The 22,241-nt window shown below is 38.5% G+C and overlaps 1 protein-coding gene across 9 annotated transcripts in view; it reads left to right on the top strand.

The window, feature by feature from the left end:
* elavl4 (ELAV like neuron-specific RNA binding protein 4) overlaps positions 1 to 21,273 on the top strand; it is a 108,500-nt gene extending 87,227 nt beyond the window's left edge. For 6 of the 9 annotated variants that reach the window (XM_021324178.2, XM_021324183.2, XM_021324180.2 and 3 more), the window contains 3 exons: positions 3,476 to 3,710; positions 11,416 to 11,454; positions 16,756 to 21,273. In XM_021324178.2, the coding sequence (XP_021179853.1) occupies positions 3,476 to 3,710; positions 11,416 to 11,454; positions 16,756 to 17,083 (602 nt within the window). In that variant the 3' untranslated portion in view covers positions 17,084 to 21,273. The remainder of the gene's footprint in view (positions 1 to 3,475; positions 3,711 to 11,415; positions 11,455 to 16,755) is intronic. The other 3 variants (XM_012877901.3, XM_012877903.3, XM_021324179.2) reach the window with 3 other exon arrangements.
* Positions 21,274 to 22,241: the final 968 nt, after the last annotated feature.

Genomic DNA, 22,241 nt, shown 5'->3' with positions numbered 1-22,241 from the left:
TTACGTGAAAAGCGATTTTTAGCTATTTTTAACACAAATAGAAGTAAACAGAAACAAAGGGGATAAAATACAAATCCGTATATACTAAGTATATATAAATACTAAACTTTTGAGTATGGACAAAGATAAGTATTTGCATTTTGAGCCTTGTATTGAAAATGTCCATCACTACCACATATAGAAAAAGACAATGATGACAAAAAACCTATGTTACTAGTTTGGAGGGGCTGTGATTTTATTTTCAAACTCTCCGATAAGACATGTTTTTACTTTGCTTTGCTTGTTTTTATTTGATTATCTAAGAATAGTGTGAATATGCACAATCCGATCAGTCTGTCACCTGATGTCGAAGCAGCGCTCCCATGCTTCTGGTGTCCAGTGTGGATTTAGCTCAGAGGTGCACCACAAATCTATGTTAAGCAGACAAACGTGCGGCGAGCTTATTTGCAGAAGTAAACAATTTGTCCCATTATCCTCAGAATGAACTTGGTGTGGTGAGGGATGAGGGGCCAAAGTGACACAGAACTGCTTTGCAGCGCTTTGCTCCTAATTTGCTGGCTAATGGCTACGTTATCGAGTAAATTTGTTTACACTCACCTCATCTAGTCCGGGAAATGGCATTCTGTTTGCTTACCTTAGCATTTGGCGATAAAAAAACAACTATCAATTAAAATAATAATGATGTCTCAAAACATAAAATCACAACAGAAAATGTATCCATCTTCTAAATACCTGAAAAACGCCCTTCACTTATATGTTAAACAAAATTACTACAACTGACAAGACCTGCTTATCTGGGTCGCCCAGGCATCTGCTGCTCAGACGTCCTTTTAGCAGAAACCTGTTATGCTGCCCCCTGTTGGCACCTTAGGGCAAACACTTGGCTACTTCCATTTCCCTGTCATGGTTTTGGTCCTTTTCCCAGAACAAGCCCACTAACTGTTTCACTGGTGTCAAATTCAAATTCTTAAGTCAAAAATGGCCAAAATATTTGCTAGACATGCACAGTGGTAAGAGAAGGTCTTTAGATTTCTGTAGTGGTGTTTTCTAACCAAACTACTTTGTATTACGGTGGCTTTCTCAGGGTGATTGGAACTAGGAAGTTTATTGCTCTTCTATCAAGGACTTTCTGTGCTTCAATTTTGTTCAGTTTGTTTCACTGCTAATAAAAAGAAAGTGTAACAGTCATATAGTTTAATCAAGAGAAATAGGATTGTATTATTTCTTGGAGCTTTGTTATTCTTTGCTGTAAGAAACAGTAATGTGAAAGAGGATAGATGTTTTTTCCTTTCTTTAAAAGCTTGTTCAGAAGTGAGCTTTTACATTCAACAAATTAGAATATACTTATAATCCAGATTTTTCAACAACTAACAACATTTATTTTTATTAATTAGTAAACCGAAACATTGCAGATTATTTAATTTAAAGGTGTATCTGTAAAACATTTGTCATGATGCCTTTGAGATCTTGCACTTTTAAATACTTGCAGATTTTGAATTACAACTCTCACATTTTATTTATTGAAATCCTAAATTTGCATATTTGTTAATTTGTAGCTTGCTTTTCTAATCATTGCCCAATATGCCAGTTTCTTCTGTACATTTTGGCAATTCAATTAAAATACTTCTGGTATTATCCACTACTAGCTAATATAAAAGGGAGCATTTTAGAAAGTTTTCATCTAAAACAGGGGTTTTAGTAGTTGGCTAAAATCTCTCGCATGTAAATCTGTATGATGATCTCAGGTTTTTGGCACCTGTCTTTAAAAGCGCTAGGCTCAAGTGAAGAATCGTCTAAGAGGTTCACAGAAGAGATCAGTGGAAAGGATACAAAAAGATAGAAAATACTCTTGAATGTGTCTAGAGATATAGATGGAAGCAGAGTTCTCAAGTTTAATGTCAAAGGAACAGCATCTGATGGTAAGAAGAGGAAGGTATGGATGGAGCAACCAGATGCTGAGGAAGCAGGTGGTCAAAAAACCTCAACTGATGGCAAAAGACCTTCAGCAAGACTTGGTGGCAGCACCCACTGACTGTAGATTTCAGTTCCTGCAGTAAGGCAGATAATACACACTAAAGTGTTGGATCTGCAATACACCGAAACGCAAGGAAAATCAACTCCACTTTGCCCGTAACTTTTTAACAAGACCAAAAAGGTTTTGAAAATCTGTTCTCTTGAGCAAAGAATAAAAACTGGAACTTTTTGTGCCACTGAATCAGTGACATGTCTGGAGGAGGAGGACAGAAGCATCCAGCGAAAAAGAACACCATACCTGCATTGAAGCTTTTGTCTCCTCTGGCACTGGAAACCTGCCGCGTGTGAAAGGCGAGACTGATTCAATCAATTACGATGAAATCCTGTGAGAAATTGACAGAAATTGTCTGTGAGGAAGCTTAAGCTTGACACAGAAGCATCATTGTAGCTTCTACGATGAGCTCTACTATATCTGTCTTGGTTCCAAAAGAAACTTTGGTAGCTGCTAGAAATGCTATCATGGTCGAACTGACTTAAAATCCACTGAAAATCTCTGGTGGGATTTAAAACGGTGATTGCAACAGACAAACCAAAGAATATTTTTTTTTACCTGAGGCGCTTTTTCAATAAGGACTGGGCTAGGTTTCCTCAGGAATGCTGCCAGAAGTTGGCGTCTGGCCATGAATAATCTTTGCAGCAGGTCATTATAGCAAAAAGGGGCTCTACTAAGTAGCACAGATGCTTGTCATAAAGGAGTGGAACACCTTTTTTAGACTGCAGAAGTCATTAAGAGTGGCAGTTTGTGCTTAATTTTGAGTAAACACTCAATGTTGATGTTATGTGATTGTTCTTGTTGAATTAGAGTCAATGGCAACATTTTTGGTTTAGTGGATGTCATGAGCACAACATGGTAATTTGATGTGGGGGTTGATGGAGATGAAACAAAACAGGTGGAACCGGATCTGGAGGCAGAGAATACAAGATTAGATTAACAAAATGATTTAAATACTTTTAGCAAACGTAGAGGCCAGGACTAACTGTTTCTCTAAATCAGAAGATCTGCCGATGAGTGGATGGGAGTCTGGGATTTTACGGAAGGTGGTGATTGGAAACAACTACGCCTTGACCCCGCCCATCAGATGCTGCTTCCGTAGACAAGGAGGAGACTGCTGAGCCAGTTGGCCTCCTTGTGACCCGAAGCATCTCGCATGCAATTTATGAAAATGTTACGATGAACTTAAATTTAAAGATTTCGAAAAGGTCTTAAAATTTAACTCACTGAAACTCGCTGTAACTAAGATGCGAGTACAAAAAGAGGTTTTGCCTTAATACTGATTGTTTATAACAACTGTACTGTAATCAAATTGCCGAAGCAGTGAAGGACGAGCATGTGTTTGAAATCCGTGACACCTGAATTAAGACACAGTAAGATTTTAACACTAGCATTCTGTGTGATACCTGTAAAGTAAAAGGAGCCCTCCATTTTTTTTCTGATCTGCTGGCCCCGCAGGTGGCTCCCGAGGCGTGGGCTTCATCCGCTTTGATAAGAGGATAGAAGCGGAGGAGGCCATCAAGGGCCTGAACGGCCAGAAACCGTCTGGCGCCGCCGAGCCAATCACGGTCAAGTTTGCCAACAACCCAAGTCAGAAGACCAGCCAAGCCCTTCTGTCACAGCTCTACCAGTCTCCCAACCGCCGATACCCCGGCCCACTTCACCACCAGGCACAGAGGTTCAGGTGAGTTGACCCAGGATAGGTCCGGTAAGGGTTCTGGCAGACGAAACAGTACATGTGATTTTAAGGATGTGTGTCGAACAGAGTTTACAAACCACAGAGGGAAATGATGTCCTAGTGCCTTAGATGCCGTGCAGCTCTAGAGGAAAACGTCTAATGAATGTCTAGGCACAGATTTCATCAGCAGTGTGATGTATATGGTATAAAGCTAGAAAGATGGATGAAGAATTAAATGTTTATTTAGCAGGGGAAAAAAAGATGGTCAGCCTCAAAATAGGCAATTGTTCTCAGTCAACATGTCTGCTATAAACAACAGTATGATTTGGGAAATATTTGCATCAAATGAAATTCATAGATTGTTTAAACAGAGGATGTAACGCCTACAGACACAGCGAGAGAGAGAGCGTGACTCATCTCTTTGTCTGTGTTACACCGCTGAGGCTCATTTTGCTCCTGCGAACAGTCATTTCTGCAAATACGTCCTCTGTTTGAACGGCAGCTGTGAGCTGTGCACCTGGTGCAGGTGTCAGATAAACCAGTGCGTGCTCTGGGTGGGTCCGCCCCGATCAGAGAGGAACTGTTAAGAAGAGACTGAGGGGTTCTGTCGTTCACAACTTTCTATGTCTCGTCATTTCATCTCCCTGCCATGATGACAGTTTCTTCACTGCATTTTTTTTAATTATTTCTTTATTAATCCTGGGCAAAAACATGTATTGGGGTTAAAATGCTTTAAAAAGCCACACACTTCTTTTACCTTACAGCCACGATTGAACAAAATATAGTCGAGCTCATAATGAATCCTAATAATGTTTTGCACTGTTCTGGCTGAACAGAAAGACAATACAAGTGCCAAATTCAAGATGGCTGGTAATTCAGATTCAAATGGCACAAGTTTCTGCCCTGCAGGCTGATTTAAAAAAAATTTTCAATTAAATGAGGAGGGAATAAAAGATTTTAAAATACAATTATTGCCAAATTAAATGGGACGTGGAGAGTCTGTTAAACAGTTTTCAGTTCTAATAGATGTTTTTGCACAGGCTTCTCATCTTTTCACTAAACCATGGCTAAATTTTATATACATGAACACAGTGCATTCCTGATGTTGTACCTAATCATTTCTTACAATTCACACTGACCTGCAGCTGACCTGTTGCATCCAGAGATTGTTTCGTCTTACTCCTTGACACGCATTACGCTCCATCATCAGATCCAGCAACAATGTCTCACAATTGCAGACAGAACATGTGCTTATACATTTTCCTCCCTGTTACAATAACACTAAGCCGGTCGTGCTGTTTACTCTCCATCAAAGTCAGAGCTTGGAAGGTATTTTTCTTCTGCAGCGGCTTCCCTGGTGTGACACCTGAGCGATGTAGCGTGGCTGTGTGTCTGTGATACGCCAAGCCAATTTACAGGCTCCGCAGGAGCGCTGTCGTTTCTCATCACAACTCACAACCACAGGACCCTTCCTCCTGCTCTCTGCTACCGAGCCCCTCACCGAAACTTCAACACTTTGCAAGTTATAAATCTGCTCTGTGAGCGCTGCCTTCACTATTTTAAAAACTGATTCTGAAACAAAGAACTTTTTTTTTTTTTTTACCAACAGACAGCAATGCAGGTTATTTCTTTAATAGAAAAATAAAAACTTTAAAGGTACACAAAGTAGTAATATTAGGTTTTAATGGCTTTTAAATTTCCAAAACTTATCTATGAATAAAGGCTTTTTTCCCCTAACAATATCCAAAATAAAAGATTAGTTAGGATTACTCAAATTATGTCTATTTGCTAAATACCAGAGTCATTTTTTTCAGAGACTATTTTTATCACTTTATTCAAAATCCAAAAGTTTACATACGCTAAGAATACTATGGCTGATCTAAATCTTTTTCTCAACCCATTTCATGCCATCCTGTCGACTATTTACAACAAAAACATGTAATGGTTTTGTGATCATTTCTAGAGAGCTGCATCCCTCTGAAAGCCTTTTTTATATTTTTTTCAGTCAGTTACATTTTTGCTCAACTATTTTGCCATTAGAATAGAAACTATCTGATAATTATTTACATCTTCATATAGACCAATGATCTCCTTTAGCTAAATCCTCCCTCATTACATAAATACACATCATTTAATATGCTTGAATCCTCAGAGCATGTAACTTTATAAATCTTGGAGTAGTAAAATATAAATAAAAATTATCTCATGGTCAAGATGTAGACTTGCCTAATAATTGTGCACGCAGTAAATGCTTGTACTCAGTTAAAGCGAATCAGACCCTGCTTCTTAGATAACATTATCTTATGCAACATGATACCTAGATAGGTTAGGGTAAGGGTTAAAATGCTAAATGTCTCTTTGATGCTCGTCAAAAATTGTCTACTTCAGACAAACCTTGAAGTAGCAAAAAAAAAACATTATGTAAGGTGAGAGCAGGATAACATTTGCAGCTGAAGTCACATTTAGCATCACAAACTAGGACACAAATCTCCCTTTTTAAACCTATTGTAATGAGGTACTTCTCCCCAGGTTCGAAAACTGGATTTCAAGCTGTGAAAAGAACATAACTTGTGTGACTAACTCACATGGGCCTGTTGCAACACGTGTTAATGTATATTGTACTTGTACAGTCTATTTCCAAGACAGCGAAAATAATCGACTCCAACAGAATCCACCAAGCGCTATATCCCGGGCTTGTTTCTGATCCTCAGTCGTTAACTAATGCTAGTAATTTGCAAATTAGCCTCATTATATCCAGGGCAGAAGCCAATTTTAATTGAACAGATTTTTGTTTTAGAAAAGGAAAGGGGGGGAAAAAAAGCTCCCTTTCCTCCATTAGACTGCATTGACGAAGCACAAAGGCCCTATTGTTTCTGCGGAGCTTGTAGAGGCAGTGTGAAGAACTGGCAGAGTGTTTGCGCGGTGAGTCTGCATCCGTGTGGGTTCATACATATGTGAGGGGGAGAAGGGGAAGGGAGCGAGTCTTTGCAGCAGGTTGTTTTGTTGTGGCCCCACGGCCAGCAGATGTCTTGATGCTCCTGGGCATGGAGCACCTCTCCTCTGAGCTTCCTCTCCAATTGACTCATTTACCCACAAAGCAGACTGTTCGTTCCCTTCCCACATAATGGGCTAATTACTGTTTTAATGATTCCGTATATCCTTCGCTCCTCTGTATTTCTTTGTTTTCAGGCTGCTTTAGCATTTTGTGGTTATTGCAGGCAGGGAAATTGCTACTATGTGAGTAACCACACTATGATGCTGGAATAAATAAGCCTATGAATACCCTCCCCAAATTAAATAAATTGTTAAATACGGAGATTATAGCCGATGTAGGTTGCTACAATAAAACATTGTTCATGTTTAATTATTCATTAACAATTCAGAATTATTTGATGGAATAAATTTTTATGTGAGAAGACAAACCTCTGCAGGATTTCTAATTTGTAAGCTATTTAATTACAGTCAAAAACCATCATAGCATTAAATTGCCCCTGAAAGATTAATAGACTGCAAAATTGTTATCTTGCAAAAGCAATAGTTAAAATAATAGCGATATTGTAAGGATTGTTAATATTGTGCTGCTATATCATGGAAGTCAAAATAGGTTGTTTAGACAGGGGAAAAAAAGTAATTCACACCTAAATAGCTAAATAAGTGACCTGTTTTTTTTTTTTTTCCATCTTTAAGCAGACCAGAGTTTGTCTTGCCAGGTTGTCAACTTTGTTTGGGCAGGTTTCAATGTTCATCCAAGCAAGTTGTCTGCCTGAAACCATGCTTTGCTTTGTGCAGTTCCCTTATTGTGGGAAAGCAATTGGACTCAGTGCAGGCCAACAAACCTCGTCCCCACCGATTCCGTTCGTCCATGTCTTTATGGATCTTGATTTGTGCACTGGTGTGCAGTCATGTCGGAGCAACCTCAAACTGTTCCCACAAAGATGGGAGCATTAAAATGTCTTGGTCTACTAAGATGTTTAGCATTCCTTCACTGAAACCGTCAACTGAAAAAAAGCTCCGCCCAATATTCCCCTCTGCACCAAACTTTACAATTGGCACAGTGCAGTCAGGTAAGTCCTATGTCTCCACTGCACTAGAGTCCAGTAACAGCAGGCTTTACACCACTGCATCCGACATTTTATTGCACTTGGTGCCGTATGGTTTGGACACAGCCTTTCCTCCATGGAAACCCAATCCAAGAAGCTTTGTTGAACTAATCTGAAGGCCACGTGACGTTTAGGGTTGTACAGCTATTGAGTCGGCATTAAGTTAACTACTTTTGCAGACTATATGTCTCAGCATCTACTGACACCGCTGTGATTTATGTTACATACCACTTGAGTTGCGGTCTTTCTTTACGCTTTGTTATAATGCAGCTAACAGCTGACTGTAGCATATTTAGCAGGGAAGAACGTTTATGAGTGCAGGTGGCATCCTATCACGGCACCATTGTGGAAACTATTTCCAGCTGAGTTCAAAAACACTGTCAGTCTTTTAGTATCTCCAGGTGGTTTTAGTAAATCAAGCTGGAAGTGTTTTGTTAAATCCCTGCTTTTAAGTGCTGCTGATGTTGATTAACCGACTTGAATTGTTAAAATATGAAACTGTCTGGTGATATTAGGATATTATGTGATCTGCTTACAGACACATACTATATGATCCCCTACAAAAACTACAGAATAAAACTGAGGGAGGATCAAACATTTACCGAATGAGACGTCTATGATAATTTTTCGGCTGGGGAAAAGCAAACTGTTGTTTTAAAGAGCAAGTAAATAACTGGCTCTCGCACCAGCTTTATTTAACTATCATAAAATCTTTTGAAGGCAATGTTCCATGTTACCTTTGCTCTCTGCAGTAGTTTTAAACAATTTAAACTAGATGCCAGTTCGGCTTTCAGTGGCCAATACTACAGTAGGGGTGTAAATCACCAGCTTTATAACGATACAATGTTATATCGATTTGTTTGGATGACGATACGATATTTGCCCATATCACAAAGTTTGCCACAATATGATTTTGATTAAATTAAATTCACAAGTCAGTGATCTGATGTGATTGTCTGCCCATCTAACAGTATTATTTACATTATCAACTCACAAAAAAAAACATTTATGATTTGACCATTTCATTTCTAACGCCTAATGGTATCAGGCATTTAAATCAAACACAACATTCTTCTAATTTTACAATAATAATAATAATAATAATAATAATAATAATAATAAATCACCTGTTCACTTTAGTGTCTTTTCTTGTGAATTTCTAAATTTCTTAAAAATTATGAAATGGATCTATAATAAAACTTTGGATTGATGTAATTGGATCATTAATCATTTAATCAATATATCAATGTGAATCAATATAGTGTGACGCCTCTAGCCAATAAGTCTTTCCAATTTTGTTTTTGAAGGACTGTAAACCATGCAAAGTTTTTGAAATGCAGAGAATGAAGGGCGAATGAAAGATTATCCCCTGACCCTCTGCAATGCCTCACAGTAAAGTGGCAGCTCGGCATGATCAAAGACCAAGAGCCTCATATCAGAACATTTCCTCACGTCAGTCAACTCTGCGGTCACATCTGAGCGATCAGCAGGTTTAGCGTCTGCTTCAGTGAACACCAGCGTTCATACCGTATTCCCAGCGACATTCCAGTCTTTTCCTCTAGGAATCATATTTTTTTATGCTTTTTTTTTTCACTGGATCTTCATTGTTTCTCTGGGAGATGCTAATAGCCGTTAGCCGCTTCCTTGTTTTAACCCATGCAATGCATGTGCAGTACGTACTTCTGTTAAAATCGTAAATAAATATGAAAGGCTTTATTTACTAACAAGTTGAGCAAAATCAAAGCATGAAACACCAAGATAACAACTAATATGCCAGCAGGACTTGATCTTTCATAAAAACTATGCATGCAACCAGAGAGAGCTACTGACATATAAGTTATTTAAAAAAATAAAATAACATGGCTATGCACCTTTAAACTATTTTAAAAAAGTTTCACAGGAATATGAATTGCTACTCTGCTACTCTTAAAAGTTGAAATCTTTACATTATCACCCTAACATTGCACTGTTCTAAAAAGAAAATGGAAAAAGTTATTGTTAAAGGCCTTGTGATATTTAGCAGAGCTCAAGACAGGCTGCCTTGGTTGATGCAGACTTAAATGGATGTTGGTTTAGCAGTTTTCCGAGAGCTAGCTATTCCCTTTTTTTGGTGTACCAGCTCAACTTACTTTTCATATCTTTTTAAGCCAAAGATCAAGTAATTTGTCCACCAACAATCTGCTGTCTATGCATGTTTTTTATGCATAAATGTAAACTTCAAACAACGCGACAAATCACCGTCTAACACGGATTTAAATGGCAACACAAGTGGGAAGAACGTAACAGGAATCACCAGCTACTCGATCAGCTAGTTGAATTTAAATCTTGGAACCAATGTGAGGAGAAGGCAACACTGTGCCATTTTTAAAAACAAAACAAAAATATGAAGAAGACGTGTAAAGACTTCTTTACTGCCAAAGACAAGGAGAAACAACCCTTAAAGTCGAGTCAAAGTCAGAGTTTGTAGTGTTTTGAAGAGGAACGAGGCGTCGCTGCCCAGCTGTTGCTCAATAAGCCGTGGCCTCTGTCCATTAGGCCTGAGGAGTTAATAAGACATGAGACAGGGCAGACCCAAGTGAAAAATGAAGGTCATTGAGTCACCAAGCAGACTGCATCCATCCAACAGGGCCAACGTTTCACACAGCCCACAGGTTTCTGAAGCACCAGCGCTCTGACACAAACTGTAATTTACACTGGCTGACCACAATAGCTGAAACCCACAGGCTGAAATTATTATGAAACCAAAAAAAAAATCTCTTGAAAGCTAACCCTTTTAGACGGAGGACCCCGTCTGACTAACACTCAACTTTTCCACCTGACCCCTTATCATTTAATGGGTTGACCCTGACCACAAAGAAAGACATTCACAATTTCATGGGTAGTTTAACATCAAGTCATGTGCTTTTGTTGTTCTGCCGCAGAGAAAACCAACTAATCATCATCGCCTCTCTCACTCACCATCATACAAATGCCAAACCATTACACTGACAGAACTCTGGATCATTTCCCCGCCATCTTAGGTGTTCTGTTAATTGAGTTAGCACAAATTAAAAACCCTGGACAAACAAAATCAATTTACCTCCATCCTAATAATCCACCGGTGTGGTGCCATAACTTGTGCAGAAACCCACATGCAATTTATTGCATGTATAATAGGATGATGATTTGCAATGGTTGTGGCATTCTGGCTTTACTCTCACGCCAGTAATGCCTGATGCAATGCTGCGCTCACACTCTGCCTGCAGTTAGTGCTCTGTATGTAACTGCAATTCTAAACCATTACCAGTTTACCAATGTAGTCTTGTATAGTAAGTAATTGGAAGTTCCTAAAATAATCTGAAGGTCCCTGAAGGTTTTATTTGGTATTAGCAAGTGCAGTGCCTGCTCAGCAAGCAACCAATCAAGTGCAGACCCTTCTGATTGTACTGTAGATGGACTGATGATAGCATTTTCTGCTGGGGCTTCTCAGTGTAATGGACCAACTATAGATGGGTTTGTTTGTTCTTGAGTGAGGAGGTCCATGCAGTTCCTGCAAGGACTTAACATTAGTTCCATTGATTGAGTCGACCATCTGCCCACCATTAACCCCAGAACCCTCCTTCTCTTTACAGGCTGGACAATTTGCTTAATATGGCCTATGGCGTAAAGAGGTAATTAAAAACTTCACCCAATGCCAGATGTCCATGTTGACTCAATGATTTTTCAACTTCCTTTTTTTAATTATCTTCTTTTTCTTAATTTAGTTTTCCTTGTGGTTTTTGCAGTCACTTTAAGTTTGAATTTTCCCAAGGTCAAAATCATTTCTGTTTTTTTTTTTTTTTTTTTTATTTGTTTGATTTTTGTGTTGCTTCTGTCGATTTGAATTGATTCCCTTCCAACCACCTCAGGTGTAACAAACAGAAAACTGTCAGTCTTTGTTTTCAGTGGTGATGAATTCCCTTTTGTTTTGATTATGACAAGTGCTGGTGTTGTTTGAATTGTTTTGGGTTGTTTCTGTGTACTCAACGGATTTTGTTCTCTGGTGAAAGACTTATAATTTCTAGGTGTGCTTTTATTATGTTTTTCTTTCACTTCTAGGGGATTCAGGTTCTCCTACCTTCTCATTTTACAGTAGCTCCAAAAGATGCCCCCCCCCCCTCGTTATTATAAGCTGTTCATCAGCACTGTGTAAGACTTGACAAAATTGCACTACTATCTATCATATCTTAGCAGTTTCTACAGAAGTTAGGAAATGAGACGTGAGATAAGGCTGGATGAACTTGGATCCCTGCTGGAAACAGGAAATGCTGTTTCATTGCAGACAGCTCAAGCTTTGCTCGACACCGCTCTTCTCAATTTCCTTCTTTTCGGTTCCCATCTTTCATTTTGCTGTCCTGCTACTAAAGGTGTTACATAACTCAGAGCTGCAGCTACTGTGGTGATAGATGTTTGATGTGCTGACAATGCCATCTTGCATGCTGCAAGCACGAGGGACAGAAGTCAGTTGACTGAAAGGCTCCAAGGAAATATTGTATCTATTTGCCAAGAAATGTCAGAATTACAAGTGCTGTTCAGTGATCTAAAGTGTTAAGAGCTGGGATGATTTAGCTTTAGAGGGGACAAAATAGATATCTGGTCAGCTACACTGTTGCTATGCAACCCCTGGTCTCATCCGTAACAGGTTAGTGTTTTTTTGTCCCGCTCCGATTGGTATACTTGCATACATGTCTGCACACATGCACATGCAGGCGCACTTATTTCCTCATCCTGACAACAGCGTCGTTTGGCAACCTCCAAAGCGACCTCGAGCTCTCCAGCCATTGTTCACATGCTTTACTTCGATCAGTGGAAGGCGGATGCCTTTCTAGATGTCACATCAACCAAAAGTGCATCTTCATAAATTATAATATCGAGTGGTTGATTTATTTCAGTAATTCAATTCTAACACACAGTGATATATTTAATTTGTTTTTGTTAAATTGGATGATTATGGCCTAAAGCTTATGATATACCCAAAAAACAGTTTGCTAGAAAAATAGGATATTGCTAAAAAATTAAGTAAAAGGATTTTTAAAACAGAAATGGTATGGCCATGTCACAGCTAACACATTAAGTATAAAACGGATGACTTGACCGTCATCCGGAACCGTGTAGTGGGTTGTCAAAGTCTTTGCTAAAGAAGCAAAGTGCTGTACCAAGCATATTCATAGAAAGTTGAGTGGAAGGAAAAACTGTGGTAGAAAAATGTGCATAAGTCAAAGGTGCCAGTACCTGCTTTAGTGACCAATGATATAAATGTCCCAATGTACCAAAGTGAACTGAACTTAGCCCTATAGTGAGTCTGCTATAGGGCTAAGTTCTATTGTCAGGGTGGGAAAAACCAGAGCCAGTGATGTAGATAAGGGGGAGGCTGCTATTAAAGCAACCAGGGGTTCTTTGACACCTTGGCAGAACCACAGGCTGACCAGGCTACACTGATGCCGTAATTCTGCCTCAATCAAATACTGAGTGTATAGAGTCTGGAGAGCATGGACATACTTTTTAGTAGGCTGACATTTTGGTATTTAATCTAATTTTTAAATGCTATATTCTGTGTAAAATCAATTTCTAGTGGTTTTAATATAATTTAACATTTTCTGAAAGACAGACTTTTCAGTTTTTATTAGCTGCTTACCATTTTAGGAAAACTAACAGAATTAAACACTTAAAACATATCACTCTGTAGTATGTCACTGTGAGGAATCGATATAGTCTGTATTTAATTTTTTTTTATTTGAATTACAGAAACCAACACTAACTATTTAATTTCACTTCTATATATCATGTTTCCTGCAAAGTTATGCAGTTTTCTGTGTACAAAGTTTTCTGGTAGTACAAATAAAAAAATCTGTGATGCATTATTATGTTAAAAGAAATCTCACAACACGCCACACACAATGTACAGTTTTTTTTTTTTTTTACATATCATCTGACATACACAGAAATAAGAAGTGACATCATAAAACGCCACTCACCACCCACGCACAACCGGAGAACTAACCCGTCTGAATGCAACTTTTAGATTTCTCAGCAACCACCAAAAGGCCAGAGGCAGACGCTGTGCGACCAAAGTCATGCAGGAAGGTCGCAGTGACCATATATAGACACAGGAGAGAGAAGGCTTGAGGGTCCAAGTGGCAAGCAGCGCTATCGATCAGTGCCACGAGCTCTGAAATAGAAGAGGCCAGAACACCCTGTAGGAGGGGGAGGAATACACTTTGTACCTTAATGCCACTGGGCTGTAAAGTGCTTCCATTTTCCATTTAGTTTGCTCCCCATTTTCCCCCTCCTTTTTTCCTTGAGAAGGCTGCCTTCTCTCAGACAGCTGCAGTAAAGCGGAAATCTCGATTAAAGCACTCCCAATAATGCCTATAGTAGTTTCTTGTAGGGAGCTGGAATAAGAAATGAACCCTTTTATTTTATTTACCTTTTATTTGAAAGTGCCAGGATTTCTTTTTCTTCTTCCCCCTTTTTCCTTTTAGCGGAAAGGCAATTAAGTGAAGTCAACTAAGGAATCAAATCTCTTGCATCACAAGAAAAAGGGGGAAGATTATGAGGCGAATGAGAACAAATTTAGCAGGCTGGTGCATGATCTTTGATGAATTTCTAGCAATAGTTTGATTCAACAACTTCCTGCAATTTGGCACAGAAAGAGGCCACTTGAGGACACAAAGAGTGAACGTTCATCTGCATCTTCTTCAGCAGAAGTGCAGCTCAGCACAGAAAGCGCTGTCGTCAGTCCTGACATGGGAGCTTTGAAATCGGATAAGCTCTGGAGGGGTTCAGTGACAGCTCTGTACTCACATTACGAACCTGTACATTATAGTTTACCCAACAGATTACATACAATAGGCCTACTAATTTATCTGAATTAGTGGGATCTAACTCAGAGATCAGGCTATGTGTTTCACTGGGGCGTTAGCTTTAGAGAAAAACTTAGCATGTGGTATAGCATCTAAGCTAGGAACATTTGAGGGGCAAAAGTTTAAAGGGATAGTTCAAAATTTTGGAAGCAACGCTCTGTTACAAACATTATAAGCCCTTGATATTTCTACTACAGTTAACTCTCCTCCTCATTTAAAATACATCCAGATTAGCGGCTTCCGCTAAATAAAGCATCCAGTCAGAAAGAGAACAGAGAGTGGATTTCTACCACCTTAAAACAAGTCCCGTCTAAAAAAAAATCACGTTATAGATCTTTAAATCGTCGTCACATTTACATTTTGTCATTTACAAAGAAACCAATGAGTATTTACAAAAGTAACTTTTAAGCCCAAAATCATTCATATCCTTGGCATATTTAGTTTTAATGCAATCTTTTAATTGTACCTGTTTCTTCTGACTATTAATGGTTTGAAGCAGCCCAGCTGGAGCCTCGCCTTGAGTCTGATTTGTAACTAAAGATTAGGGTGATGTAAAGGAGGCCTTGCAACATCAAAAACTTAGAGTTCATCCTGTAATAAATCATCAAAATATAAGACAAGGCATGCAAAAAGATGGTCAGCAATTATAAGAAGGTTTTGAATGCTGTAACTCCAATAATGACTCTTCCACTGAATATTAAAAAAGGTATACATAAATTTTATTTACCCTTTTAAATAAAAATTTGAAAAATTGCATTCTTTTCTTCAAAACTGAATCTGGATCGTTTTGTCTTCTGAAAGGTGTCTGCTTGATTTCCTATCAGAAACAAACTTCATGGCTAAACGAAAGTCATTTTGAATCTAAATCTGCCCGGGTTATGAATAGGTTTGGGCATAACTGTAGGTAGGCTGTGCACCATCAGTGATTTCCCAGTATTGAGAACAGAACGTGTGACTGCCTAATAGAAAAGTAAAGTGCTATAAAAACAAAATACACGGTTTCTACTTAATTTTACACTTCCCTCCTTTTTGATCAGGCTGTTACTCGGCAAATCCTTCACACACGAAGCTTCAAATGTGGCAGACTGCCTGCCTCCATCTGTGTAAATATTTGTTGGCTTCTTTGTAAATAAAACCCCGGTTAAAACATGTCTGCATTAATCTCAGTGACATTTTTGAGATTGAAGGTTTTTAAGACATGAGGAATACATTTTGGTCTCATGCTAGGTGTTAGTTTTAGCCTTCGAGACGATCTAACCTTAGAGTACAATTTGGTCTCTTTTTGTTCAAACCACGACTTTGAATGTAAATGAAAAGTTGATTTATTTAGGCAATCCAATTCAAAAGGCGAATCTCAAACTATATATTTCAAGTATTTTGGTTTCCCTAAATTGTCTCTGGTGAAGACGTGGCAGACCACATGGGACTCTTGTAATCCATGTCCTGAATACATCTGTGAATTAAGGCTTTTGATCCGCTGCCTTCCACATGTTGTGAATACCTTAAGACTTCTTGAATGGGTTTTGCTTGTCAGCACTCTCAAGGTTTTGGTCATTGCTGTCTACTTCCTACCTATTTTTTCCTTCCACTCAACTTTCCATCATTATTCTTGAGTACAGTACTCTGTGAACAACCCTACTGCTGCTTACTCACCTTGTGACGGCTGGGTAACGGTGAAGTCAGCAGTTTTAGCCATGATTGTGTAAAGCATAACATGGCTACAACATAACACTTCTTTATCAGGAATCCCTTTTTGTTGGTTTATATAATGATGAAATTTACAAGGAAATTGAATTTATAGTTCATTAGCTGTATACAATATTCATTTAAATTAAACAGATAAAATTAGAAAGAAAATGGTGAAATGTATCACTTTATTGACAATAGGTCTATGTAGTATCTCTTTAAATTAAACTTTTAAATTGTAATTTATTAAGTATGAAATACTTCTTAACAGAGCCTGACTTCAACGATTCAGAACTATCCCTTTAATCGCCAGCGAAGTCACAACGCCTTCTGTTAACGCCTACCTTCTCATGTTGTTTCCCACCACTCTGCCTCCTCTCTTAGGTTCTCTCCCATCACCATTGACAGCATGACCAGCCTGGTGGGCATGAACATCCCCGGGCACACGGGCACCGGTTGGTGCATCTTTGTGTACAACCTGTCCCCGGACTCGGACGAGAGCGTGCTCTGGCAGCTGTTCGGCCCATTCGGCGCGGTCAACAACGTCAAGGTGATCCGCGACTTCAACACCAACAAGTGCAAAGGCTTCGGCTTCGTCACCATGACGAATTACGACGAGGCCGCCATGGCCATCGCCAGCCTCAACGGCTACAGGTTGGGCGACCGAGTCTTGCAAGTCTCCTTCAAGACCAACAAGACACACAAGTCCTGAACTCTCGACAGGTAGAAGCAGATGCCCCACGCCTTTGTCTGCTCCAAATTTGCCCCCCGACCCCTCCACCTCCACTCGTCCCTTAGGTCCCTTCAACCTCCACCACCACCTTACTACAGCCATCCAACACAGCAGAATCAAACTCCGGAACAGAAAGCAGCCAACAAACCATCTAACAAATTGAACTATAAATGGCTTATATTATACCTTTGGACCTATAAGCCAACGTTGCCTGAGTATTACAAAAATTAAAGGATGAAAATGTTGACAAGTTTTTTCGAAGCTCCTGTGATAATGCAGGCTTCTCTTTATTGTATATTATTTTTTTGTTTGTTGTGGTTGTTGAATATTTTTTCTCTTCTGTGTAAACAGTAGCAAATCCCCGTATTTCAGAGAAGAGAGCGTCCTTTTTAAGATCGGAGCCTTTTCTCTGTCTTTGATTCAGGATTTAAGTTTCTTTTGTAAATCCGGATCCACTGTCGTTAGTATTAAATACCTCCCTTATCAGTGAAAGGGAGGGGGCTCTTTTTTAAATTGGTGAAACCATTCATTCATTTGTAGCGTGTCTTTAAAAACTTCCCCTTATTGATTATAGATGGGATTTTGTGATCCCTGTAACTCAGATGTAGAATAAAAGAATTTCTAACATTGTTTTTGTTTTGTATCGCAAACAAAACATAATGTCTTTCCTCACTGGGATTCAGGGAGATGGGGTGAGGGAGGGGATGGGTTAGCTTTCCTGATGACATGTTCAGTAATTTAAGATATTTAAAAAAAAAAAATAACACTGTTGCCAAAGAGAAGATCTCTTTGCTTGGAAAAACATGCGTTTAGAAAAAGAGAAAAATAAATAGAAAGAAAATCTATTTTTATAAATGATGATTAAAATAATAATTATTGAAGAATTTTTACAAGAATCTGGATTTGAAAAAAAAAAAGAGGATAATATTTTGACTGGCTAACTGGGGGCGGCCGGGGCGGGCGGGAGGGGGCACCACCTTGTCTTGTCGTTCTGCCGTGGGACTTTATAGGATCAGAGGTTGTTGTTTTTTGGTGACGCTGAGTCGGTCGGGATTTTGTAGAAAGGACGATTTTGTGAAAAAGAGGATGCAAACCGAGGCAGGTGATTTTGGTAATTTTTTCACATGTGTACTAGTGCATAATTATTCAACAGCGATGCCCAAAAGGGAAGGGAAAGGGGTCTTTCTGAGGCCTAAAAAACCTTAAAGTCCAGAGCCCAAAGCAAGAAGACCCTTTTGTCCACTTGTTTTCTTGTTTTCCGTCACGAGTCAATATGAGATATCAGTACATAGATATATACACATCTATCCATTTAAAGAGCGTACTATACATTATCTATATAATTTTCTTTGCTCTCCGTTTGTGAATTTAACATTTGAAGAGAACTTCCTTTTAGCGATCAAATGTAGGTGCTATACCACATTATTCACATATCTTAAATATCCAACTTTGTTGTTCTGTGTTGTTTAAAGAAAAAAATACTTTGATGTTGGCATCGAATTGAGCTGCTGTTCTTTGTTTAATATTCGTTTAATGTCGGCCCACAAATCCGGTGAGACCATTTCTATGCGGAAATTAAACTAACCTGGGGCCTTGTAAGAATCACTGAACAAATTTGTACATTTTTTTTTCGTTTGTTTGTTTGTTTTTTTTTTGGCTTGCTGACTTTTAGGTTACTCGCTGAGCGTGATACGTTTGTCAAAACTTAATGATGATTAGCTAGTTCCGTTAGTCTAGATATTTTCCTTAAAAAAGGATCTATGACAACTGTGTCTTTATTTGCTGTGTACAAATAGATGATATATATAAATATATATACAGTCTACATTTGTTTTACAATATCTACTGTACTTATCTGAGTTGTCACTGTTTTTTCGTTTGAGCTTGTCTTTTTCATATGACAGTTTATTATGAAGTGGTGGTTCAGTTATTTGGAAAAAAAAAACTTGTGAGGAAACTGTTCAATTGTTGTCATGTTGCTTGTGGAGAAAAAACAAATTGGATTAACTTTTAAGTTAACTACTGCGGCAAAAGAAACCGAACAAAATCTTAACGAATATAAGTGTATTTGTTTATTTACTTAACTATTTTTGGAACTATTTATTTTTTCTATTTATTTGTATTTATTCTATATTTATTGACTTCTTAATTTATCTGTGTATTTATGTATTTATTTGTTTCATTGTCTGTGTATTTGCGTGGTTCTGGTACAGGGAGGGGGGCGTTTCTGAGCAAAAGGGAACAAAGCGACTAGTGGAGAGGCTCTTCCAGTAGTCCACTGCACTGAGAGAACTTTTAGTACGTTTGTGCTTTGTACCAATATATCAAAATTACAATATTAAAAAAAAAACTAAAATTCAAGAAAACTGAAAAAAATGTCCGGAGGGTTGGGGGACGCTCTTCCCTTATTACTAGAAACAGTTACTCGCTATGCATAACCTAGTTAATAGTTAAATTTGCTATTGCTTTTTTCCTTGTCTTGTTAAAACTGAAATCTCTAGATCTTTTTCAATAAAGTTTAGTCTTATTAGAATGTTATAAACAGTCGTTCTGGTTCAATATAACCTGTGATAAGTTTGTGTAGTTCTAAAAAAAGCCACTCCGTCCACACCCTCCCTCCACTTACTACCGCTTTGTGATGAAACCTTATGCAAAAATGTGGGTCTGAAAGCATAGTTTTCAGTAAAAAATAAAATAAAAAAAACAAACAAAAAAACAAAACAAACATTTTTATTCAACGTACAGCTCTTAGAGGCTTGGGTAGATTTACATTTTTTGAAATTGTTATTTGAGGGTCATTCATTGCACTGGACTAAACAGATCACTCAAGAGTCAAAACTTATTTTTAAGAATATTCATCATGTTTTCAAATGACACACCAACAAATCTTTTAAAAAGTTGTTACCATTGCACACAAACTGCTATTTGCAGCAGTTGTTGCTATATTTGAGAAATACTCTGGAGGTATAAAAGGGGATTGTGCTGAGTCTATATTTTATATACTCTAATATGATATATATTATATATTTTGAAAGGTGAAAGGTAAGGGAAAGGTTCCAGAAGTATAAATATAAGGAATTGGATTTTTTTCTGCTTGCTGTTGAGGCTGGAAAACATGAAGGAAGTGTGTTGGGGAGCATTTGAAACGTTCACACACGTAGCCACATCCTCCTTTCCCATCTGGAAAAAAACCGGGTCATCTCGATATCATCACCCCCATTTTTCGATCACGTCTAAACAGCAACAGACCAACCAGAGCCCTTCATGCTCCCCGCCGCCGTCGGGAGCCTGAATTATGCAACGACCCCAGTAGAATGTTCTGATGTGTGGATTTCATACTCTGTGTGACTTTTTCAACTCTTAGGATGCGTGCTTGTGTCCCCCGCCTAAAACACACGGGTGTGCACGTTTGTGTGGGCGCACATCTGTGCACGTTTGTACACATGTTCCCTTTGAGCGTGTTTGTCCGCATACCGGAGTAGATTTATGTGTGAAGTCGAAACGCTTTAAATGTATTCATTCAGTGCACACCCTTGGCTGTGTGTTCGAGTATGTGATGGAGAAGTCAAAGAGTGATTGTTTAGAGTGTGAGTGTGAGTGTGAGTGCGTGTGCGTGTTTGAAACATGGGGCTGTGTCACCTCGCTCTATGCCCGACCCCTATGGCTCACACCATCCCCCCCCCTCCCCCCCGTAGCGCCTTATAGTGGCAGCCTGCCAGTAGGAACAACGCAGCCAGTAGTGGAGGAGGGAAGGTGAACAGAGGAACTAGGCTCTTCTTGTCAGTTTTGATTTTCCTCCTGAGACGTCTTTATTTACTATCTGAAAAATCTATAAACAAAATCTTTAAAGACAAAAAAGATGAAAAAATGTTCACAGGGCCCCGTGATTGCGGCTCTCTCTACTCTCTCCTGCTTATGTTATTACTTAACACTTATCAATGATGATTATTATGATTATTATTGCTATTATTCTTAGTATTCTTATTATTAATCCAATTACTGCGATGAATGACTTCATGTTATCCTTGCTAGTTTAGGTCATTTCTGAAACTGGAAACAAAATAAAAATCTTGCTGTAAATGTTTGTTTTTTCTTTTTCATAAAACTGTTGTGTTTAAATTATTTGTACTTTTGAATGTTGGGACAATAAAATGAGGTGTTAAAAACTGGGAAGTTGTTTGTCATTAAGAATCACACTTTTAAACACTTCAGGCTTTACATAATGGAAACGCCTATTATCATTAGGGCTGCACAATGTTGAGACAACAGCAAATTGGGATAGTTTTGTTGAATACTACTATAACTATATTTTTTTCCCATGTTTTCCTAATTGTTTAAATCAACATGCCGTTCTTACCACTCTATGTACTTTTTAATCCCTAAGACCTACAGGTATACCTCAAAAGATTAGAATATAATTTAAAAATCGGTATTCTTTGTCACTTATTTCAGAAATTGAAACTCAGTCAGTTATTTAGAGTGTTTAAGAAAAGTTAAGTTTCTTGTATAGCACGTTTCAGCAGAAAGGCAGTTCAAAGTACACTACATCATGAAAACTTAAATACATCAAACACATCGAAACAGTCACTGGTTGTGAGACCAGTAACAAAAATTTAATTGTATCCAGTGAAAACATCAATACACATCAAATACGTTGGTAAATGCTCCTGTTACTGTGGGTCAATAGCAACTCTGGACAGGTGGGTTTTCAGTTTTGATTTAAAGGAACTCTGTTTTGGCTGTTTTGCAGTTTTCTGGAAGTTTGTTCCAGATTTGTGGAGCATAGAAGCTGAAAGCTGCTTCTCCATGTTTGGTTCTGGTTCTGGGTATGCAGAGTAGACCAGAACCAGAAGACCTGAGTGGTCGGGAAGGTTGATACAGCAACAACAGGTCTTTAATATATTTTGGTGCTAAGCCGTTCAGTGATTTAGAAACTAACAGAACTATTTTAAAGTCTATTCCCTGAGCTACAGGGAGCCAGTGTAAGGACTTTAGAACTGGGGTAAAATCTTTACCCACAGAATGAGCAATTTCAAGCCTTTATTTCTTGTAATTTTGATTAAGGCTTACAGATAATGAAAACCCAAATGCAGTGTCTCAGAATATTACAGCAATTTAAAAAAAAAAGGCATTTTAA

Source organism: Fundulus heteroclitus, chromosome 9 (assembly GCF_011125445.2).
Source record: "Fundulus heteroclitus isolate FHET01 chromosome 9, MU-UCD_Fhet_4.1, whole genome shotgun sequence".
NCBI classification, from domain to species: Eukaryota; Metazoa; Chordata; class Actinopteri; order Cyprinodontiformes; family Fundulidae; genus Fundulus; species Fundulus heteroclitus.
The sequence above is the reverse complement of the archived record's forward strand: the minus strand, read 5'-3'. Positions and strand labels throughout refer to the sequence as shown.